General features: G+C 41.1%; 3 protein-coding genes across 3 annotated transcripts in view; 1 reads left to right on the plus strand and 2 right to left on the minus strand.

Annotated features, from left to right (window-relative positions):
• The window catches only part of wdr59 (WD repeat domain 59), a 10,549-nt gene extending 1,423 nt beyond the window's left edge, over positions 1-9,126 (minus strand). Inside the window, exons 1-22 of the mRNA XM_026999554.2 lie at positions 9,066-9,126; positions 8,608-8,657; positions 8,274-8,409; positions 7,795-7,880; positions 7,623-7,703; positions 7,477-7,514; positions 7,291-7,379; positions 6,716-6,832; positions 6,526-6,603; positions 6,015-6,171; positions 5,826-5,905; positions 5,564-5,693; positions 5,310-5,434; positions 5,003-5,167; positions 4,485-4,580; positions 4,178-4,322; positions 3,671-3,740; positions 3,395-3,548; positions 1,553-1,686; positions 1,329-1,410; positions 569-681; positions 267-408 (exon numbers count right to left, since the gene is read on the minus strand). Of these exons, the coding sequence (XP_026855355.2) occupies positions 267-408; positions 569-681; positions 1,329-1,410; positions 1,553-1,686; positions 3,395-3,548; positions 3,671-3,740; positions 4,178-4,322; positions 4,485-4,580; positions 5,003-5,167; positions 5,310-5,434; positions 5,564-5,693; positions 5,826-5,905; positions 6,015-6,171; positions 6,526-6,603; positions 6,716-6,832; positions 7,291-7,379; positions 7,477-7,514; positions 7,623-7,703; positions 7,795-7,880; positions 8,274-8,409; positions 8,608-8,657; positions 9,066-9,119 (2,322 nt within the window). The 5' untranslated portion in view covers positions 9,120-9,126. The remainder of the gene's footprint in view (positions 1-266; positions 409-568; positions 682-1,328; positions 1,411-1,552; positions 1,687-3,394; positions 3,549-3,670; positions 3,741-4,177; positions 4,323-4,484; positions 4,581-5,002; positions 5,168-5,309; positions 5,435-5,563; positions 5,694-5,825; positions 5,906-6,014; positions 6,172-6,525; positions 6,604-6,715; positions 6,833-7,290; positions 7,380-7,476; positions 7,515-7,622; positions 7,704-7,794; positions 7,881-8,273; positions 8,410-8,607; positions 8,658-9,065) is intronic.
• Positions 9,127-9,219: 93 nt separating this feature from the next.
• nob1 (NIN1 (RPN12) binding protein 1 homolog) lies at positions 9,220-13,460 on the plus strand. The gene is made up of 9 exons (XM_035525702.1): positions 9,220-9,294; positions 9,646-9,778; positions 9,939-10,072; positions 10,165-10,236; positions 10,761-10,904; positions 11,037-11,291; positions 11,534-11,631; positions 12,100-12,244; positions 12,745-13,460. Exons 1-9 carry the CDS (start codon positions 9,226-9,228, stop codon positions 13,012-13,014), a joined length of 1,320 nt encoding a protein of 439 aa, XP_035381595.1. The 5' UTR covers positions 9,220-9,225; the 3' UTR covers positions 13,015-13,460.
• Positions 13,251-16,266, minus strand: cog8 (component of oligomeric golgi complex 8). Its single transcript, XM_026999583.2, has 5 exons — positions 15,920-16,266; positions 15,605-15,812; positions 14,657-15,475; positions 14,184-14,352; positions 13,251-14,091 (listed from the first exon to the last, which is right to left on the minus strand). The coding sequence occupies exons 1-5, from the start codon at positions 16,246-16,248 to the stop codon at positions 13,757-13,759; spliced, it is 1,860 nt and encodes a 619-aa protein (XP_026855384.2). The 5' UTR covers positions 16,249-16,266; the 3' UTR covers positions 13,251-13,756.
• Positions 16,267-16,275: the final 9 nt, after the last annotated feature.

Below are 16,275 nucleotides of genomic sequence, written 5' to 3' on the forward strand. Positions count from 1 at the left end.
AAAAGGGTGAGAAATGAGAAAAAAAACAAAACAAAACATCCCTTCATCATAATATGGAAGACAATATAAATTCAATATAAATAAATATTACATGGGTTATTAATTATTGGGTTATATGGTTTATACTGGGTTATTATTATTAATAAACATAAGGGATAACAATGATGCATATTATGCTACATTATAAAGCATATTCTGTGTAACATACTTAAAATTTTATGTTTAAAACATGTTGTTCTGAGAGACTGAAGGTTGGGAAGACATACATAGCGGGAGTGATGTACGGTAAATCCGGAGGTGCGGGGACCATACAGCGAGAAATAGTCCTGGGGAACCCCCTGGCCCCGGAACACGCTGCACAGCATGGCCAGACTCTGCACGTCACTCATTTGACTGTAGTGTTCAAGCCTGCAACGAAAGAGAGAGACACACATCCAGAAAATTACCTGGATGGAGCAGCTCACTCCACTATTAGACTATCACCATTTCTTTCTCTCTACGTTTGAATACAAATATGTTGGTTCCAACATCTGTCTATCCCTACCATCAACAACAAAGTCCAACTTACAATGTTTCCAGTAGCTGTCGTCCAAATGGGTGCCTGGCCCAAGGGGTGTCAGCGTCAGGGTCAGAGTCAGGGCACAGGTCAAGACTGGTAGCTGCCGAGGCAAGGGCCCATACCTTAAAAAAATGTATACGTACTACAGTATTTACGCATTCACATACAAATTGGCCTTTTGCTTTAATTTTTATTCCAAGAAATACAAATAAAGAACCATAGACATCATATATGGCCACCAATAATACTTAGAATAGTGGCAACTGTAATGGAAAATATAGTTAAATATAGTTAATCAATCAGTAAGTTGTTTCAGGCGCTTGCGCCCGTCTCTCTGACCCCGCCCTTGCCTACTATCCGACCCACCCAGGCTCTTGGCTCTGCTGCTGGGAAGATGGGTGCAGCAGGGCAAAACAACCCTTAGTAGGGATTTGTTTCTTTTTCTCTCTGCTGAGTATGAACAGTATAAAGGTGGGCCGAGAGAGGGTGCAAGTCCCCCTCTCCCTTACACACGCCAAGTGCCTGTCCCTTACGGACATTTGTGTGTCTAACTGAGACTTTGAATAAACTTTCTTTTTCTTTTTTAGCCTTGTCTCTGAGTCACTTCATAGCACAGCAATTGCTGCAATCATTTCTCTAACCTGTCCAGGAAGACTTCCACCACACCACCTTTAGAATAGTATAATGACTTAAATCGATTCAGTATACATAAAACCATCAGTAAGAATCAGAAGACTGGACTGATGGCTGATTGATGACAGTCGCATACCTTCGCTAAATCTCGGCGCCCTACTGCCAGGGCTGCAGCTGCATTTTTCTGACATGTGTCCTGTATGTCATTCACATTAAGTCTGAAAACAGACAAAGGTAAATGATGTCTTTGCACAGACAGCAACAATGTGTTAAAAGTGGGTGAACTTCACGCAGTGTCATTATTTAGATGCAATAGTTGATCACAGTGTGAGGTCTGTTTGGAAATCTCAGTGAACATACATGTAGGTCTCTCCAAGTGCTTTGTGGATGGGGAGGAGACAGGAGATTTCCTGAATGATGACTTTGCCAGCCAGTTTTGTAGTTCTGTTGCTGTAGTCGGTTCCTTCTCGTTTCCCTTTCCAACGCCGAGATTTCTGACACAAAATTAGGAAACCAATACAAAGCAATCAAGGTCAAGTCAGATTCAAAACTGTTTGCATCTATATGACAGACACTACACTTTACCATAATATAACACTATAATTAGAAACATTTGTTATTTATAAACTATGATTAGTTATGATACTGATAATAGGTGTCAAGATTGCCTAAAAGATTTGGTTATATTTTTCCTCAATTTTAACAATTTATTTTTGATCTTCATCACCTTTCCATCAATCATTTCCAATTCGTAGTAGCTGGTATAGTAATAGTGCTACCATTTTGCATCCATCTAATACAGTGTAGGCTTTTCATGGTTCCTCAGGGGAAACTCAGGTCTGCTGCTACATCTTCTCAGGCCACACAACACTGATCATCTGAATGCACTTAGAGGAGAGCGCTCGAGTTGTGGTCCAGGTACCTGGGCATGCACCTTACCAATACTTCACTCTACAAATTCCGTGACCTCTCCCATCCTGGCCACAAATGTCACCTATTAGTAACTGCATTCTGAAGCTGGCTGCCTAACACTTTGAGAAAATACATAAACATCACCAATTTCTTCGGATGAAGAATCTGACCATGAGGAATATAATGGTGCTATATCCAAGATGACCGAAGAGGAATATGATGATGTCAATTATTTGAAAAATCCTGTAAAATTAAGCTTTAATTAGGTAAGAAATCACAGAATTAGGCAAACGTATAATTAAATGAATAGAAGTACAGAAGTGAAAAAAACAAAAAAGGAGGAGCAAGAGGAGACAGATCCTCCTCGTCTCCTCGATTCAAGGAGGCAGCTTCATACATTAGAAAAGACAAAGGGGTGGGGTGAGGCGAAGGGAATCAGTACCGGACAGTCAGGAATAGTCTGCACAGACCAGCGGCGATGAGCAGACAGAGAGGGCTTCTGATTGGTGTTTGGGATAAAACAGACCACAGCAACATGTGTGAGGGAGACATACCACCAAAACACAAAGGGAAGAAACAGCACAGAAAGTATGAGTGGGCATAAACGAGCAACACAAGCCTGGAGCAGGTAAACACAGTAACTGGATGGAGGGAGACCAGAAGGCATATGGCTATCTTACAACAAGCATTACAACAGCATTTTTTTCTTTCAACCTTTTTTTATTCATTTTTTTCCAGTCTTTAACACATTTTTCTCCCAATTTAGTTATGTCAATTCCCACACACCAGCTAGCTAGCCTCCCCCTGTCATAAGACAACCACCCACATGTGAGCACATGCTTCCTCCAAGACACCTTTTCAAACTGCTGTCTGTGCTACGACACAGGGCAGCCCAACGCACTCAGAGGTTAGCTTTAATTTCCCTTCATCGGCAAGCACGAACACACAGGTGTCCATGATTGGCTAATAAATGACAGGAGCAGCACCAATTTGCTCCCATGGACGTTTTTCTGTTGCGCCACTCGGGGGCCGTGTACACTGCAACCTAAAATTGATTGATATGTTGACATGTTTAAATACAAGATCAGAATGGTTGGAAAACATCTTACCAAGATACTGAGTGACCACTGGAGCATCCCTTCATCTGTCTGTCTGAGCTGACCCAACCAGCCAGTTATGTGTATTTCTGTTGCCATCACATGCCATGTTGCCAGACATTCATTACAATGTTTGTGGTACTCTATACAGCTCGCTAAACAAGTCCCCTGCTTCCTCTAGCCTTTGGCTTACCCGTTCCTTATAGTAGAAGGAGGAGATGGAGACGTGCTCTTTATCTGTGCGGGTCGGGCTCCCGCTGTACAGCCTGAGTGTGGCCTGTGACTCACTGCGCATCTTCATAGGGGTCATGAGGCCGCTGTGGTACGCCGAGAGTGCCGAGAGAGACCTGTGTAACACCACCCATTAATGTCGTCATCTTAGTATTGTGTGGTCACTTTGGAAACCTACTCAGAAATTATATCCTAACAGAAACCACCAACCATGCAAATCTAGAGGCTGAAGGTGTACCTGGGTGTGGGTTCTGTAGAGGGCACGGTGTAATGCATAGACATGGGTCGGGTAAAATAGACCAGAAAGCCTGGGGGGGGGGGGGGGAAGCACATCATCTACAATCCACAATCATCTGCAATATCTACTACAATAAATGAATCAGTGGCTCAAGAACACACAGTATATACACACCAGATACAAACAACAGCATAGGTGAATGGCAAAGCTTTTGTGGAGAGCCTGTTTTATGGAGTTCAGACTCTTCCCTTCAAGCTGACACATTTAATTCTCTATAGGGAGGGGCTATGGATGACTAATGCCTTGATAGTGGCTCCACCTCCCAATCTCAATACACAGTACATATAGTGCATACCATGGGCACAGAGTTTGTTCCGTGATTATAAATGGTTCAGAAAAGAAAAGATTCACAAATGAGTTAACTTCAGGACAAAAATACAAATGGATCCTGCAAAAAGCTGAATTTGCCAGAACTGTTCCAACAAAAGCCCTCATCGTGTTACCTACCTGTGCCACAGAATCTTGCCCCTGAGGTGCGTGGGAAGGGGATGTTGGCATCCTGGTAGGAGCCGTAGGTGTTGGTGACCCGGGGGAAGGCAGGAAGTGTGGGGTTCACGGAGTTGCTGAACGCATGTGGATTAGTACCGTCTTCCTACAATAATCAGATAAAACACAGTGAAGATGAATAATAAGGACCTTGTGTGGCAAGTGTTTATGAACTGAAACCAAATTCAACTGTATAAAAATATAGAGCATGTGTACTCTTCATGAATACAATTCTGTGTTTGACGATGGCTGCTGAAGCAAAACTAACCATATCTGACTCCAGGCAAGACACCAGCTGCCTCACACAGGGCTCTAAGCAATTTTGGTTTCTTTTCACTTTCTGAAGTGATGTGTCTGTCAAGATCTTGCAAGAAAACAAACAATATAAAAATTTTAAAAACAGATATTGCTGGAGTACACTACAATATATAGCTGAAGTTCATTTTTATTCAATACTTAACTACCAGTAGAATAAGAAATTTTGTAACACTTTAGAACACCACTGTTGCAACGTAACTATGCAATTTATTACAGTGTAATATATTTATTAATACTGTGTAATGCAATGTACTCAAATAAAGGAAATCAGAGTATTAATGTCGCAGAGTATTTATAGAGCAAATACAATGCCTTGGCAGTGTATTGTTACACATTACTCAGGGTATAACACTCCAATTACACATAGAGTTATGGTGTAACACTCACGTTGCAATAGAACATATTACTGGAAATTTAGTCTAATGTACTCAGGAACCTTGGTTATATGAGGAACCCATCGACCTGTACCTTCTGTATCTTCGTTTTCATGGAGGATGAAATTGTTGTAGGAGTGACGAACTGGAAAGATGGTGCAGCATTGTTTGGGTACTGGGCTGGAAACTTCACTACAAGTCTAACTTGGTTGGCTCCACAGTGGGCTGACACGAAGCAGGTGCGATTCAAAGCATCCATCTATCCAAAGGAGATGGGAGCTGTGATTTAACAACATACTGAAATGCATTCTTATACAGGAAAGAAACCTATGCAGAGTAGGAAAGTGCATTGTAGCAGCTTCCTGAAATTGGTGTTACGTTTTGTGAAGGGAAGCGCTGACCTCCACATTGACATTGCGAATCTGCAGGTTGACCAAAGAGAACTCTTGCTGCAGGGTCTGCGGCAGGCCTGGAGGATCCTGCCTGCCACTGGACATCACACCAGACTGCAGGCCCTCAGTCTCACCTATAGATAGGACAGAATTTATTTCCCTAACATTTAAAGGAATATCAAGAAAAGCAAAGCCAGTATTATAGTCCACTACAAGCTTATTATAAGTTCATAATTTAATGCATAGGTTAGCTGAGCACCTACCTTGAGAGTCATCTGCAGTTAGGCTCGTACTGAGAGGAGGTTCTGAATCCTGAGAGCGAAGTGTCTTCTCTGACTCTGCTGTGAGAGTCATGCCCTCCATTAACTCCTCCACAATGTCGTTGGCACACAGCTACAGGAGACAACCAGATATGAGAACAGTTTAGCTGTTCCCATAAGTAAATCTAATACTTGAGAATAAATTATAATGTACTTATTACAAGCTGTACTGAGTAAGTAACAGAAGCCAAGCCACGTCTCTCACCTTTTGTAGCTGAGGATCTACCCTCCATATTCTCAATGTCTGATCTCTGGACCACGTAACGAGCTGGCAGTCCTTAGAGCCTTAAAGAAAGGCACATGAAATCATAGTAATGTGATACTTGGTCACTGAAGGCCTTCACTTTCTCCTCACATGACGCTGGTCTCATTTCTCACACAGAACTGGGCTCACCCTCTTTCTGAGGCCTCCACTGAAACTCTAGCACCACATCATCGTGACCCACAAAGGCGTGGACGGGACTGTTGAGGTCCAGGGTGCTCCACAGCAGCAGGCTGTTCTCCCGTCGCAGCTGTGGCACCATCACTGTCACCAGCCCGCTGGAGAAGGGCTGGAAGCAGGCACAGAGGCACAGCGCACCGAGCGCACACTTTAGTGGAAAAAATTACTGCTTGAGATACCATGCCATAAAAAGACATGGAACGAAATGGTGATAGAATATGAACTGACAGAATTTGCAGTGCATAATTAACGTGACTGTAAAGTAAAATGTCACTCACTAAAATGTACACTCGGTTTTGCTAAAAGGCCAAATCTTTTCAATTCTGACATTATTTGTAATTCTGTAATAATAGGACCTTTAACCCAAACTGCTCGTGTACTTGGATTAACTGGCTATAACAATTATCATTTTACTTTCCCCTCATTTATACAGGGAACTACAGCTGTTGATGCGTGAACATACTGTGTATCTGGCCTTCCAAACAGGAACTTGGCAGGACAATATATTGAGGTATTTTCGAGGTTGTCTATAGTCCCAGAACTGCACAGAGAAGCACAGACAGATTAAAATCAAAGGCATAGGTAAAAATCAAGATGTTGTATAGTATATAATTCACAATTATTATTAGTCAGAAGAAATACATTTTATTCACCCTAACTGAGTTGTCCTGGCTGGAGGTTGCTAGGATATATTCATTATCAGGATGCCAGTCTAAGCCATGAATCTTTGATAAATGAGCAGCCACATATTCCACAGCTGTATTAGGTTTCTGAAACAAGCAATACAGATACTGATTAACAAATACTGTAGCTCTTACGACACACACAGTTGTAAGCATCAGGAGGCTGGACTAATATACAACTAGTCCAAGGCTATTGGTACTGAACCACATTGACAATGAACTTTAATCCAAGAATATGACTAAAACTGAACCTGTATTTTTAACATTACAGATTTCTCTTGAATAAATCTGATATGATTAATTCCACAATTATGCTTTTGTGAAGTCACTTTGTTTACATCAAAATGATTCTCAGGAGAGTTCAAGTTACACCTAATGGCTCGCTCTCCATAAAAAACTACCAGATGATGTGATTTTTGTTCCACTCTTTACAGACAAGCCACATATAACATGCTCATTGACCAATTATATTCCTCTGAAATTTTTGACTGATGCCTATTTTTAGATATGCGTTTTCTAAGTGGGAATGAATGCACCCCAGTTACCCTTTTGTCCCAGATTCGAACATCTCCATCATGACTGGAAGCAAGGCAGTGCTGATTCCTTCTGTTCCACTTCACTTGAGAGGCCCCCGCTTTCACACCGTAATGAAAGAAAGAGCAGTGAGTGTGATTCATGCACGCTTTATATGCAGGTCCAAACAAATATCAGTCAGCAAGTTGTGAACTCACCCACTGCAGAGAGGGCTACTGTTGGTTTTCGAGTGTCTCTAAAAAGAAAAAATTAAAAAGAGCGTAAATAACAAAATTAGTTAAATAGCTGACCAAAGAAAACATAATTAATGTGTTTTGTTAGTGCTGTTTTTTTTCATCATCACCTTGTGTCCCATATGTAGATATAAGTGTCCACAGAACTTGTAACAAGAAATTCTGGCTCAAACCAGGACCAATCCAAATCACTGGTCAGTAATAAAAAAGCTAGTGTCAAAGAGAATGGAAAAAACACATAATATTGTATGCTGTGAGATGCAACCTTCAACAGTATCTTACCTTATAACTCGTGTGTGGCCTTGCAGGGAAGTGTGAGCCTCTCCACATCCATCACGCCAGACATACAGGTCTACTCGCTGGTTACTCTACACAAATTTGTCAGATACCAGCACATTTACTGTGTGTATTGAACAAAATCATTCCAAATCCAACCTCTAACACCACATAACATGTTCAGTATATTGTATACACACAGTACATGTATGGTTATTCATTAACATCAATCATTTAAAAGATAGTACATTTAGAGAACATGTTTTGAATTGTTGATGCAGACAATACACAATTTTTTCCTTAATCTACAAAAGACAGCGGATTTTAGATGATGTCATTTTTTCATACAAAAATCCTTAGATCCATGGCCTTATTTTCTGATGTCAAACAATATGCCACTTTATGTGCCACTCTCTAGATCTTTTGCTGTTCTTGAATGAGGTTTTTATTTAATTATTTTTTGACTGAGGGACGTTAACACTTACAGACGCAGCGAATAAGTGGGCTTCTGTTTTATGCGGGTTCCACTGCACAGTCCCGACATCCCACTTGCTCTGACGGCCTATTTTTCGAGGAGCCTCAGAGGGGGTCTCAAGGTTCACAACATATAAAAATCGTCTCCTAACAGTATAAACAAACAAGTGCTCGATCAACTTGACCAAAACACATGCCATGTTTTACAGTATGGAATTTGTTTAAGTTCCTTAAAGTTATTAAGGCTCGTGAAGAAGAAAACATCATATGGCAACCTAACTCAGACTGGCAAATATTTCAAAGGAATTTTCACACGTTGATGTAGTATTAAGCATGACTACGCACCCAGAAAGTACAGCATAGTTGCCAAGACAGTCCACTGACATTGCAGTAGCCTGGGAAAACACAAAATCAGTAATGAATTCTAGTGAAGTCAATAGCTAGCTAGCGTTAAGCTACATTTTCACGCATAGCTCGTACTCGCAACCATTAACCGCAGTACAGGTATGCAATTGCTTTTCAAAGCTCTAGTTTCCTTTTTGGAAACTAGGTAATTTTGGAAACGAACTGGACATCTTAGCTTAATTGACTAAAATAACATTATTAGCTAAATTGTCTATGGTCGCTGTAAATACTTTGTTATTTTGTCATTTTCTTCAGTAAGCTAACTGTGGAAATAAATAAAACGGTAACCAGCCAGCTGCCAATAGTCTATTACAGTATGCACATCATTAATGAGCTTGTGGAGAGAACCAAGTGTAAACCAATAAGGACGCTATTTTTAAATGACCTCAAGTCTTTACCTGAGCGTCTCTAAACTCCACCACGAAATTCTCACTACTCCACCGGGCCGCCATGTTTCTCTCAAAAACATCAACAAATGACGTGAATATATTTGCATCTTCCCGCGAGACTTAGAGGGGGGGGGACGGGGGGTTGATTGGCACGTACATTAGGTTCAAGATGGCAGCCGCTGCGGTCCGGCATGTTGTGGCTGATGCTGGAGCATTTTTAAAGAAAGCTCCTTTACATGTAAGTTTCAACGGCGATGCCAATAATAATATATTGGGTTCGACTATGACATGCTAACCTGTCTGTTTTTTTTGTCAAATGGCAATTCCCAATACTGATACTTTTTAGTATCAGTGGTGCCGTTATCTTGTAATGCTCTACGGCTGGCTAACGTTAGCTGTCGTATCTTATCGTTGTGCTTTAAAATTACACGGCGACTTTTTTGACATTATAATCCCAACATATCATTTGTGATTTGTCTCACTTTATATTAAATTACGATATGCAATGAACTTTCCTCTTAACAAAAAAAAAACATCTAAGAAGGGATGTACGTGTTTTGGACTCTGACTAGCTATTGTGTCTGTTTAGGAAATTGGGGAAAATATCTATACTCTCAAGGATGTCGTGAATGAAATTCGGGATAAACAAACAAAAAAGAACTTGGCGTTCTTACCTTACAAACTCAACTTTAAAGAGCCTTTTCCAGAATACGTACGATTCGGTGAGTACTCACATCATTGAATAAAGTAGCCAGACAGCGATAGCCAACTTTAATTGGACCTTTTTTAGTCTTGCGTGTGCAGCATTCCTCCACTTTGTGCTGTAGATACCAATGCACTAGGGATTACTTCAGCGCTGACGAGTTTCTTTTTGTTTTGTAGTTACTGAGTTTTCGAAAAAGACAGGAGACTTCCCCAGTCTTTCTGCAACAGACATTAAGGTCTTGGCTTTAACCTACCAGCTGGAACTGGAGAATGTGGGTGCTGGGCACTTGAAAAAAGAACCTGCTGTACAGGTATTAGTGTTTGATGAGGCTTCATGTAAAGTAACAATTGCATTAAAACCAGTTCTTTGACTTTTTAGAGAATGTCTTTACATAAACTTTAGGTTGAAGTATGCAGTACACAGAGACATCCAGAAGCTCCAGTTGACATTGCTGGTTTCCATATTCCCTCTAAAGTAAGTCTTTTTAATTAAACCGCCTGTTCCTACCTATGTAGACAGACTGTCTCATAGGTAGGTTATATGCATTTTGCTAGGCCACGAATATTTGTTGACTTTGGTAAACAGATTTTTACTTAAGTCGTTTTTCTTAAAAATGCAAAGTAAATTATTAGGTGCACTCATTGAATATGCTGATGAGTACTACTCACAGCATTAGTAGGGGTAGACTTCACCTATTAGAAAATCAGGTGGCCTTCCTGCAAGGCTTATGGACCAGCGTGCCCATATGATAATACAGAATATGTAATTGTGTTCAAAAGAATGCATGTGCACATTATCTGAAACACTTATTCAGCCACACTGGGCTCTGTTTTCTTTACACATTGTAGTGTTAAGATCTTAAATGAGCGAGTGTTCAGCGTGATCCTCACTCTACCATTTATCGAAAGCTTTTTGGGAAACCCAGCCCACAATAGTTGCATTTTCCTACAGAGAGCATATTTATTGTGTAACAAATTATTTCTTTCACCCAAAATCAGAAGTCCTCAAACAGACCAGATACTGATGTTCAGAATCCTACAGTGTCACATGTACCTCAGGCTGCTGAGAGCTCAGAGTTTAACAGCTTCCAGTTCTGGAGAACCCCACTGCCCAGCATTGAAGCGGACTTACTGGAATTGCTGGTGAGTACAACTATGTGGATCCTGACAGCTGTCGATAAAGTCACTTTTCTCTACTTTGTTAACAACTTTGTAAGCTTCTTGATCATAGCGAAAGGTTAGAATTTAAACATTCATTCTTTTAATCTTTTGTAGGGTGCAGCCACGGTTGTGGTCACAGATAAACTGCAGTCTGTTAACCTGTCAGGTGATGATCAGAAAACAGTACCTCAAACTGTATTAGAACAGGGGGTTGAAAATGATGTGGTGGAGGAGGAGGAAGATGAGGAAGATGATGGTGGGGGTTGGATCACTCCCAGTAATATCAATCAAGTCCAAATGGAAGTTGGAAATTGGCAGCAGTCAGCAGATGTCAAAGTGGGTTGTGTTACCACAGACTTTGCCATGCAGGTATGTTACATCTTTGAACAGGAGAAGGAAACTATCCGTAAAACTACCCGTTTAGACATTGAATGATCTGGTTTTTCCTCTGTACAATCCCTAAAGCCTTATTAATGTTAGTACTAGCTAGTACTAGTCACAGTAATCATTTCCAACCAGTATTACTAAGACAGAAATTCAAAATATTGACCATTTGTATTGTATATTTCTTCCTCTTCTGAGCAAGCATTTCTTGCTGTTGTTTCCAACAGAATGTTCTTATTCAGATTGGTCTCAATGTACTCTCAGTGAATGGAATGCTTATAAAGCAGACAAGAAACCATGTCCTACGCTGTCATGCCTGTTTCAAGTGAGTGATTATAAAAATTATTACCAAATAATAATTACCAAATATAGGCTACGTTCCACATGTAACCTTAATAAGGCACGTGCCATATCCAGTGGAAACTATGGAACTGATAAAATGGTGACAATTACTACACTGTTCATTTACTACAATTACTACTGATGTACCTTACTTTGCATGGATTAAGACAAATTATTAATTTTGTGTTTTGGTCCTAAAGGACACCCAACTTTGATTAAGATTTATAAAACATCTCCAAACCTGATCATAAAAATAGTTACAAAAATGGGCAAAAAAGACTGTAGAATATTCATGTGTAAATTTCCAACGGTGGTTACTGGTAGTGTTCCCCACCCCCCTCTACAAATGTGAGTGCATTTTCCACTCACTTAAGTTAATGTACATGCAAGCCAGACTTTGAGTTTACAGTGGATAGTTATGTTCATGCAGTATTTTATTTTTCCCTCTCAGGACCACAACAAATATGAGCAAAACCTTTTGTCCAAACTGTGGCCACAGCACACTAAAGAAGATTGCTGTGAGTCTCACTGAAGATGGCAGCATGCGAATGCACTTCTCCAGGAACCCAAAAGTGCTCAATCCTAAAGGCAAAAGGGTATGTTTTCTTCTGCCTTTTTTTTTTTTATGCCAGAAAGTTCCTTCAGTCACTAATGCCTAGCCCACAGTAGTTGGTGAACCACCAAGACATTGAGTTTGTGTCAGTGGCCAACTTTTTGCCAATGAGGGACTCCATTCAGATGGGGTGTTACAGATGCTTGCATGATATGAATTGTTTGAAATTCTGGTTCTGCCAGACATTGAGGAGCTAACATTAGCCAGAATTGGCATACCGCTCAACTCCCCTTGTCCAACATGCATGTCTGCTTGCCTTGCTTTCGTTGCTGTCAACCAGCAAACTCATGGGTGTACAGTGGGTCTTGTAAAAAAAAAATGTTTAAAAAAAACAACTAAATTTCTATTTTAAATTCAAAAAATGATTAAGTACTAAGGAATATTGATTATAATAAATCCTGATATCCCAAAACTGAAACATTTCTACCTCTGCTGTTCATAAGTGGGAATACTAAAGGGCTGCTTTTACTTTTTCCCCTGCAGTATTCCTTACCTTTACCACAAGGGGGCAAACATGCAAATAATCCACAGCTGGTGGAGGATCAGCGTTTCCCCCAGCAGAGATTGTCTAGGAAGGCACGCCAGAAGACTGATGTATTTGACCCAGACTACCTAGCAGGCACCTCGCCGTTCTCGGAGCACGACGTTTACAGCAGATCGGCCAACCTACATCTGCGCGATGGCCAGAGCGGAGGAGGGAGACGACGGGCCAATCCCAATGCTTCACGCAAGAAATTTGTAAAGAAAAAGTGAATCGGTGTTCACAAACTATACTCTGGTCATAGGAAGATGCTGATAACTTATGTAGGAAGGAAGACTATTTTACAAGCTATTTCACAATGCTTTCACATGATTATATAATTAAGGTCAAACAAACAAAAGTCTTTAAGATGCAGGAGTGAGGTTAGGATAGACTAAGTTTATATTTACATTAAGGTGTTGCCCTGCCTAAATTAAAAAAAAACAAAAAAACAAAACAATGTGGCATGTTGTGGTCAAACATTTTTATGGTAAGTAATCATTTAACAATCACTAGTCTTTAGCATACTTAAATAACTTGATCATTTGACAGGTAAATACAGTAGTACAGGATGTTTGACAGTTTAACATATTTAAATTTAATCTTCTATATCTTATTACCTGTGTGTGTGTGTGTGTATATATATTTTCCCAAATAAAAATCTAATCTGTGCCCCTTATAAAGTACAAGGAAAACAATATATGGATCCCTATTAAACAATATATGGATCAAATAAACCACATTTTTCAAAGAAAGCTCTGCAACAAAGAATGGAAAGGGCTAGACAGAAGGAGTTATTCAAGGGAATAGGCCAAGTCTTGGGACTAAATTGCAGTGCTAATGAACCACCATTGGAATTAGGTTTTTCTTCTGTGATGAGGCATACTCTGGTTCTGGGAACTTGGCGTAGTGTTCCATCTACATTTTAAATTTGGTTGAAACCATAATGATTACCCTTCTGTTTTACCACAACAGTTATTCACCATGTGTGTTCATTAAAGACACCTCGGCCTGATGGGTTTCTCCTCCATCAGAAGTTTGTTCCGCTGCAGTGAGGGAAGGTGCTATGGTAAACTCTGTCTTTGGTGCTTGATGCATATGGGGAGCTGGTACAGGCTCTACGGTAGCCTCTGCTTTCTCAGAAGATGGAGGTTCCTCAGTTGTAGACAAGCTATTCAGGTCAATAGATAGATCCACTACTGGGGACACGTTTTCCCGCTGGGGCAGGACAAACTCCAGTGGCTCCAGTACAGTGCTCACACTGATGCATCCAATGTTGCCATATTTATGAACTTGGGGTGCTGGGACACCTAAAAACATCACAAACCCTCAGTAACATTTTTAAAATCAAAAGTACAATTATTTTAGTGAAAATATACTTTACAATTTTATGGATATTTACCAAGAATTTGTGCAAGCTGAGCTGGTGGGAAGAGAACCTGTAAGCATCGGTTCAGGAATGGCACCATATCCTCAGCAAAGGCACAGCAAAATTGAACAAATAACTCCAGCTCCCGACTACTGAAGGCAGATTCTTCTGCTCTGTGGAAAACTAGGATCAATTTGGTCACCTGTGGAGGACAGAATAAAACCCATTTCCACATTAACATCATGCATGTTCAGAAATGTCATTAAGGAGCACTGGTGTCAGACCATATGCCTGAAATTTCCAAGCCCAAAGAAAGTTGGAGGTAAATTTTGACTAAAGCAATAGTAATAACATGAATGAGCAATGCAGCATGTGACCTGATCTGGGCATATGGGGTACTGTCTACAAAGCTCAGCTATTATTAAATGCAATCAACAAGCATAAGATTTGTAGCAAAAATAAGACATTTAAAAATGCAAATATAAGGCAAGCACCAAGTCCTGTACCTTCAGGAGGGCATCCTCAAGACATTTGGTAACTTCCTGAGCTAAGCCAATGGGGCAACACAATCGGAGGTCATTGAAGGCTGTTAAAACATTATTCAGAAAGCAGGCCAAGGGTGGGAAGTCCAGCAAGGCCATGGGAGGCTGAAGAGTGCCAGGCTGCGTACTTGGCACCAAAGGTGGTATCGTACTGCCAAGCATTGATGGGAGAGATATGAGAGTGTACAAATTCATATCCTCTTGAAACTTATCCACAGACTCTTTAATAGCTTTGCGGAATGTGTCCATGGCAACCCTCTGAAACATTGGTGCAAGCTGTCCACGGAAGTCTGCTCCTACACGGCTGAAAGACAAACCAAAATACATGCACTGGCCCAACAGGGAGTCCAAGCGGCTTCCCACTCCACGCTGAAGATCCTTGTCCAGGGCCTCCAAGAACTCTGCGACCTGTTGTACCACCCAGCCGTGAAATATAGCGCCCTCGTTCACAGTCTGTCCCCCTGGTGGCAGCAGGGGATCCTCGTCAGAGAAAATAGCCCGGTACTGAGTAATGATGTCAAACAGATGGACTCGGCAGGCTTCAATGGTTTTGGTAATGTGGAAATATGGGTCCTCTTCGGGGATAGCCACTAGGATGGAACGCAGCCAACTTCCTCGAGCTTGCAAGAACTTCACACGCAGCTCTGCCTCTGTAAAGACATCCATTCTGCGCAGGTACCCGATCACTCGCAGACAAACGGGGAGCTGGGAATTACTACGCAGCTGCTGTAGAAGCTGGTTCAGCATGAGCTGTGCCGACTGCCGAACCTCATGTACAATTCCCTTTGAAGGCACGAAACAGTACCACAATTAATTCATAATTGTCAGGCAAACATTTATTATAAATCGATCTTTCTGTAAACGATGGATGCCGTGAATTGCATAAACATTAAATCTTTCTGAAACAAGTACCTGAATTACGGGAAGTGACGAATGCTTTTTCTCCAGCCGCTTGACATAAGCGGCCAATTCCAGCGCTTCCTCATAGTAGCCATTACGGACGCAGGTGTCCATAAGCTGGGGGATCTCCAGAATCTCCAGGATCTCGGTGTGTCGATTTAAAGTCAAACTGTTCATGCGCCGGCTGACTCCAATGTCTTCTGCTTCTTTTATAAAGCCTCTTTTAAGAACAATACAACATATGGCCAACTCGTGATGTTAACACATCCTAGCAATATATTAGATAAATGTAAGGCAGCACAGAAATTGACATTTCATTAGACAAACCTGCATTTTTCACCAAAGCTCGGCAGTTTGTCGAGGAGTTTAGATAAACTGCTTTCTACACGTCCAAAGTCTCGATAAATTTCCTTTGTGCAATCAGCTGTGCGGATGAAGGTCTTGTAGTTGGAGAAGGCAAGCTCGCGAGTCTGCTGCAGTATCTGAGCTCTGTCCTCTGCCAAGCGCTCTGGTTCTCGGTTTAACTTTTCGACTCCGTATGAACTTAACTCTGATAAATACGTCGCAAAGTCTGGATTGTCTCTCCAGTTCTCAGGAAAACTATCCTTGAATATAGACACCAAAATACTCTCATCCTCCACGTCTACGGTCGCCATGTTTATCCTGTCTCGAGGAAACACGTC

Source organism: Electrophorus electricus, chromosome 4 (genome assembly GCF_013358815.1).
Source record: "Electrophorus electricus isolate fEleEle1 chromosome 4, fEleEle1.pri, whole genome shotgun sequence".
Classification (NCBI taxonomy): domain Eukaryota; kingdom Metazoa; phylum Chordata; class Actinopteri; order Gymnotiformes; family Gymnotidae; genus Electrophorus; species Electrophorus electricus.

What these genes read in the sequence shown, in the direction of transcription:
- nob1 (XM_035525702.1), top strand. Translation starts at nt 9,226, where the DNA reads ATGGCAGCCGCTGCGGTCCGGCATGTTGTGGCTGATGCTGGAGCATTT. An exon ending in CCACAGACTTTGCCATGCAG is followed by an intron (nt 11,292 to 11,533) that starts GTATGTTACATC and finishes TGTTTCCAACAG; the next exon opens with AATGTTCTTATTCAGATTGG. An exon ending in CGCTGTCATGCCTGTTTCAA is followed by an intron (nt 11,632 to 12,099) that starts GTGAGTGATTAT and finishes TTTCCCTCTCAG; the next exon opens with GACCACAACAAATATGAGCA.
- cog8 (XM_026999583.2), bottom strand. Translation starts at nt 16,248, where the DNA reads ATGGCGACCGTAGACGTGGAGGATGAGAGTATTTTGGTGTCTATATTC. An exon ending in CGTCACTTCCCGTAATTCAG is followed by an intron (nt 15,476 to 15,604) that starts GTACTTGTTTCA and finishes GTGCCTTCAAAG; the next exon opens with GGAATTGTACATGAGGTTCG. An exon ending in TTGAGGATGCCCTCCTGAAG is followed by an intron (nt 14,353 to 14,656) that starts GTACAGGACTTG and finishes TGTCCTCCACAG; the next exon opens with GTGACCAAATTGATCCTAGT.